Here is a 6,231-nt window from a genome sequence, read left to right on the forward strand (position 1 = left end):
GGCCCCTCCCCCACGCCCCTTTCTCTTTCTTTGCCGCGCTCCCTTGCCCCTACCCCCGCGGCGCCCGCACCGCTCGGCGCCCAATGGCTGCCGGGCCCAGGAGCGCATCAGCTGATCTGCCCGGGCTCCCGGCCGCTGGGAACCAATCAGGGCGCCGGGGGCGGCCCCGGGCCGCAGATAAAGGGTGTGGGACAGCTGCCACTCTGCAGAGTCGAGGATGGGAGAAGAGTAAGGCTTTTGAACGGCATATCGGCCTCCTCTCCTCACCTCGCTCTCGCGATCTGCCCGCCCGCCAGTCTGCTCACCGCCCAGGTAAGCCCTTGGCTGGCCCGCAGGTCCCCAAGTGACGCGCGCCGCTCCCTCCTGCTTCCCAAGTCGCGGCGCTCCAGCCTTTTCTTGCGGCTCGGTTCGCCCGTCCCCCACCCCCAGTCTCCAGGTCTACACTACTGTGGCCCCGGGCCCAGATCGGGCACGCCCGCACTTACCGCGTGTCTTCACCGCTGGTGGTTCCCCGCCGGCTGCCGTTGGGGACGATGGGGCGCGCCCTGGATTAGGCTCTGTGAAGGGCGGGGGGAGTTGTTTTGATCTTTTCGCTACTTACAGCCCGAAGCGCCGCCCCTGGAGGCCGCTGGGTGCTCCCGGCGCCCTGGGCTCGCGGGGGTGTTTGCGTTGTGGATGGAGTAGCCGCTTCGTCTCCTGCCGGGGCGCACGCAGAACGCTTTGTAGGCGCCGGACCCTAAGCGCTCTTCCTTCGGGGTGGCGCGTTTTGGGGAATTGTGGAAATACTGGCAGCCTTTTAGACGCTTCGGTTGAAGCGAGTAACCCTGAGCGTTGTTGGCGCGCCGGCGACTGCCTGGGGGTCCTGGCGGCCTTACTGTGTGACCGAACAATGGAGAGCCCGGGCCTCGGTGTGGCCGCCCGTGGAGAGGTTGGGCCGGGAGGAGGCCGTAGCCGCGCTCTGTCTCTCCCGCCGGCGCCCCCCCTCTCCCGCCCCCAAGCCCCTGGGCGGCGGGCATGGGCCCCTCGGTGAGGCCCTGAGACCAGGACCCGGCCCCAAGGGGCGGGGCGCCGACTTTCGGGAAATTTCAGTGGGAGGGGGCTGCTCTCAAAGTGGATTATCCCAACTCCGCCAGGGGCGGGAAGCGGGGACCCTGCCCTAGCTACAGATCCACGAAGAAAGCAAGGAATGAAGATGAAGACGACGTGGACTCAGTGTCCTCGGGGTCCCCCGCCAACTGCTTCGGCTTTGTTGCCTACTCAGTGGTCCCTGGGGAGAAACAGCGAGCCCAGATTAAGAACTTACCCCAGCCTGCCAATACCTCCACCTTCCGGTCAGACCACTCTCTAGACCCCTCTCCGTCTCCCTCACCCAGAAAGCAACGGTGCTTGGACAAGCAAGAGTCCGGAAAAGAGGAGAGGCGCGAATGGCGCTGCAAAAAGAAGAGGGCTAGAGAGGGCAACCCCAATGCTACACTTGACCCTATGTGGCTGGGGTGAGTGGGGGGGCCAGGGCAAACGACCCCGGAGCCAGTGGCAGCGGCAGAAACATCTGAATTTCAGAATCCATTTCCCCCACGTAAACTTGGCACCGCGGTTGTAGCAGCTGATGCGGTACGCTAGACTGCTGGTGTCCAACTGTCTCACGGAAAGAGCAGGAAATCCGGAACTAAGGCTTGAGAGTGTGGCGTGATGTTGCAGGTGCAACAGGTTGGAGAAGAAAGCCGAGCCAGACATGGGGTGGTAGTTTTTGGTGGGAGCCGAAGGGGTGTCAGGGATGGGGGTGGAAGATGGGATATGACTGAGTCTTCTAGACTTCGTAGGCGGAGGTTTTGGTTCTCTGATACGACTTACTTAGGAGGTTCTCTTACTTAGGAGGGTGAGGCTGTCGGAGGGTAGAGCCGTTATGTTTTCAGCTGGGCAAACATGGGTGGTTGCCCATAGAAACTTTGCCTCTGTGCTTGAGAAAGTTGCCCAAGTCATTGGAGGAGAACAATGTGTTCCCTTTCCAGCCACTGAGCGAAGGGGGAGGACCTGTTTCCTCTTGTGTCCAGGCTGGTTTTGTGCTTTAGAGTTTGTCTTCTTTCAGAGGTTTTGTGGTAGTGGCTTGCGGTAGTGGCATGCTTCAGCTTTTGAAATCCCAAATCTGTATGATTTAGAAGTGAGAATTTCCTGAAATCACTTGAAAAAGTTCTCTCAAGTGAAATCTCAAGAATATTATCATTCTCAAATTTGAGCCTATGGTAAGTGAGAATTTCGCATCGGACTAGTGGGAATTGTCCACTTGCAGCTCAGAATCTGACTTACCCACTGTTTCTTACCATCTTAGTGGTGATAGTACTGCAGTCTTTTATTTTAAGAAGCCTCTGACTTTTTAAATTTTGTAACCTTTGTTTCATCCTCAAATCTAAGTGTTAAGGTAGTTTTTTTGTGGGGTGGTATTTTTTTTTGGTTGTGAGGGTTAGGGAAAGGGGGAAGTAGGTCTCCATGAAGACTCCAACTAAGATGAGCAAGGCAAAGAGAAACAGCAATGTTGGGAGGGGGTATGTTTGGTAACCTTCTATAGCTGAACTTCTGTATCCTTTAATAGGTTAGTACTTAAAAAAAAAATTCACTGCCTCAGCCATAGGAAAGGAATAGAGCTTAATACTCAATTATAAATTCTGCCTTGGAAGCCTAGATCTTCAGAAGCTGTGGAGCTTCAGCCTTGGAGCTCAGGGATGCCAAGAGGCATCCAGACTTACCACTAAGGGTTTTGTTCTTTTCTTTAGGAACCATCTGCTTTAACTACTTCAAAAGGTGGTCAGATTTTTACAGCTTATTATAGTAGATAATTGTCTAATATAAAATTTGAATCTCTATAAGCAGAGTGCATTGACTTCCACTTGGCTTTTTGATTTAATTGTCCCCTTTTGAGCCATTACTCTGGGGGAGCTGTTAGGAGTAGATGTTGATAACATTGTTTTTCTCCCCAGAACATCTTCCACCATGGCCACCTCAGCAAGTTCCCACTTAAACAAAGGCATCAAGCAGGTGTATATGGCCCTGCCTCAGGGCGAGAAAGTCCAAGCCATGTATATCTGGATCGATGGTACTGGAGAAGGTCTACGCTGCAAGACCCGCACCCTGGACTGTGAGCCCAAGTGTGTAGAAGGTGAGCCAGGCGATGTGGCGGGAAATATCTCGAGGGCGGGCTGCAGCCTCTGACCAAGCCACTGGATCAGGCCTCTTTATTCTGTTGGGAAGGCTTTTCTAAGGCAGAGCTTTTCAGACTTGATTCAGTCAACATTAAGCTCCTACACTGCCTCAAAGCATAGCAACAATGGAGCTCTTTATTAAAATGGAATCTTTCCTGTAAGCCAGTATATTGAAGGAAAACTAAGGCTGGTTTGTGGAACATTGAGGGGATTCGTGGAGACTTTGCCAACTTGGCCATCCCTACTTAGCTGGCTCCAAGACCACCTGAAGAACCCAGTTTGAAAACCACTGCTCTAACCCAAACATGCCATGTAGTTACAGCATTTTTGAGAACTGTTTGATATTTCTATCATTGAGTTTCTTGATGCTTTTGCTCTAAAGGGGTTTCCAAACGGGTATGGTTTTTACTTGATGCCAATTCTGGAAATTCTGAATCTGCCTCATTGCTTCTCCCTCTAGGAGCTAGTACGGTATTGGAGTTGTGACCTTCATTTTTCAGTCTATACCAAGCCATAGCCATCTCCTTTCTGGAGAGGGCCGGGGGGAAATAAGTAATTGCCTCCTACTTACTTGAGGATAGCTTGCTTTTCTGGTAATGTTCACATTTGAGTGAATGAATAAATGCTCATAATATGAAGTCTATATTGTAGTACTTCGTATGTAGCAGATACTGAACAGGTCCTGGAGATGCAAGGTGAGCCTTCAAAGAACTCGAGTAAATTATAGAGACAGGGAAACCAACCTTTAGAACACAGGAGGTTAAATGATAGGGGAGCATCCTTAAATAAGTCATCCTGCTAGTTGTCTGTTCCCTCTATAAAATAAGGATACAACTTGAGCTAGAACAGTTCATACAGGGGAAGAAGAGAAGGAAGCAATTTGGATGATCTAGAAGGATCAGAATATTCCCCTCTATTGATATTTTAAATGGCTTACTTGCCAGTAGTGAACATACCCTGTTTAGGGTGGAAGTGTCCTCAGGTTCTTGGCAACTGTTCTTTCTTTCAAGGAAGTGATGCAATGGTCTTACTTGGAAGGACTGTAGTATGAGGTACAGATGTCAGGGTTTACACATTAATCATGGCATTTATATCTCTGGCTTCCTGGAAAAGAGAAAGTAGGTATTTAGAGATGGAAAGAGGAGTCAGGAGCTGGCTGTCTTTGCATTGCCTAGGAAACTCCTGTACATTTTTAATTTTCCCTCTTTTTTTTACCCCAGAGTTACCTGAGTGGAATTTTGATGGCTCTAGTACTTTACAGTCTGAAGGCTCCAACAGTGACATGTATCTCGTGCCTGCCGCCATGTTCCGGGACCCCTTCCGCAAGGACCCCAACAAGCTGGTGTTCTGTGAAGTTTTCAAGTATAATCGAAAGCCTGCGGGTATGTGTGGGATGGTTGGCATGGCCCCACTTTATTCCATGAATGCTGTGGAGGGCAGGGAGAGGACATTCTGAAATCAGTATTGGGGAAGGCTAAGCTATTTCAGGACTGACTGAAGAATCAAAAAGATCGGGTATTCATTTCTCCACCTTGAACTTCCTTTTGAGTAAGAAATAGTATGGCACTTAACATTTTAGCTGGCAAGTAGGTAAAAAAAAATTACAGAAATAGTGTGATCCATCCTCCTATGGTCTGTTCTGTTAGTTTCATAAATTGACGTTAGATTCTTGTAAATCTCTTTGCTGATGGAATCCCCACTGACAGTCTTGCTAACTTGCCTACCGGTGGATTTAAGAACCTGGATTATAGAGGCAGAATGTTGGGTTTGAATCCTAGAGCTGCCACTTGCCGCCTACAAATTTAGGCAAAGTATTTATCCCTTGTATGTCCATTTCCCTGATTTTAAAATGGGGAAAACAAAAAGTTGAATGAGTTAATCATGCAAATCATTTAGAAAGAACAAATCTCTGTCAAATATTGGTCACTCTTTCACTCCAGAAAGCTTATTTTGTTTCTTTATCTCCTCAGTACATGTAAACAATTTCGTTCCCTATCAGCATACATTTGCCCTGAGGTTTGTTGTAAACAGCAGAAAGTGCCATTGGGACCTGGACATATCTGTTCCCAATTTTCAACCAGTCAACTCCCTAACCCCAGCTGAAGTCCCTTCCTACACAGCCAGGGAGAGTTATTGAATCTGGATCTTTATTTTAAGGGGCAGTATCATGGTGGCAAAGGGCATGGACCCTGAAGCCAAGATAAACCACAAGTGTCCTGGCTCTGCTGCTTTCCCCATAACCTGGGCAAGTTACTGAACATGACATTTCTGTGCCTTGTGTTCTCATCTGGAAAAATGTAGACTTAATAAATAATGCTCAGTTGAGTGATTTTTTTTTTTTTTTTTTAATATAAAGTTCTTAAAATAGTTCCTGGGACATAAATAAGCAGTCATAATAAGTCTATTATTTTAAAGTTCCTTTCTAGCTTAGAATTGTTTCCAGTTGAGCTCACCTTGTTTTTTTGTTTTTTTCTTTTGCACAAGCCAATTGTATATAACTTGGCCCTTAATCTCACCTGGAATGTAGGCCCTCTAATGGACAAATGATTCCCAATAAAAATGAGATTTGGCTCTAAGTGCCTGAGAAACTAGGAATAAGTCTTGACAACTAGAAGCAGCTGCTTTGTGAATAGAGGGTTAAGAGCCTGGCATTTGGTGCTTGGGGGGTAGCCAGCATGCAGATAGGCCAACACTTGCTCTGTTCTGAATCCGCTCCCATGTGACTTGGTTGTAACTGAGTTTAATTATAACTGAAGCCTTTCAGAGTCTGCCTACAAATGTATAACAATAGCTTCTCCCATTTTTCTAACTTAACACTGATGGGACACAAAAGTTTATACTGGGTTGGTTCAGCCTATAACTGACACCTTCCTGTTAGCATTGGATTCGGCCTGTGTCCTTAGGTTCCTGATGGGATGTTGACTCTTGTTTTTTCTTTTCTAGAGACCAATTTGAGGCACACCTGTAAGCGGATAATGGACATGGTGAGCACCCAGCACCCCTGGTTTGGAATGGAGCAGGAATACACACTGATGGG

General features: G+C 48.4%; 1 protein-coding gene across 1 annotated transcript in view; it reads left to right on the forward strand.

Annotated features, from left to right (window-relative positions):
• Window positions 1-109: 109 nt before the first annotated feature.
• GLUL (glutamate-ammonia ligase) overlaps window positions 110-6,231 on the forward strand; it is a 9,547-nt gene continuing 3,425 nt past the window's right edge. The window contains exons 1-4 of the mRNA XM_023510808.1: window positions 110-312; window positions 2,973-3,151; window positions 4,415-4,576; window positions 6,138-6,229. Coding sequence (XP_023366576.1) covers window positions 2,986-3,151; window positions 4,415-4,576; window positions 6,138-6,229 — 420 coding nt within the window. The 5' untranslated portion in view covers window positions 110-312; window positions 2,973-2,985. The remainder of the gene's footprint in view (window positions 313-2,972; window positions 3,152-4,414; window positions 4,577-6,137; window positions 6,230-6,231) is intronic.

The sequence above is a fragment of the Otolemur garnettii genome, unplaced genomic scaffold (genome assembly GCF_000181295.1).
Source record: "Otolemur garnettii isolate 467f Iridium unplaced genomic scaffold, OtoGar3 scaffold00016, whole genome shotgun sequence".
Taxonomy (NCBI): Eukaryota; Metazoa; Chordata; class Mammalia; order Primates; family Galagidae; genus Otolemur; species Otolemur garnettii.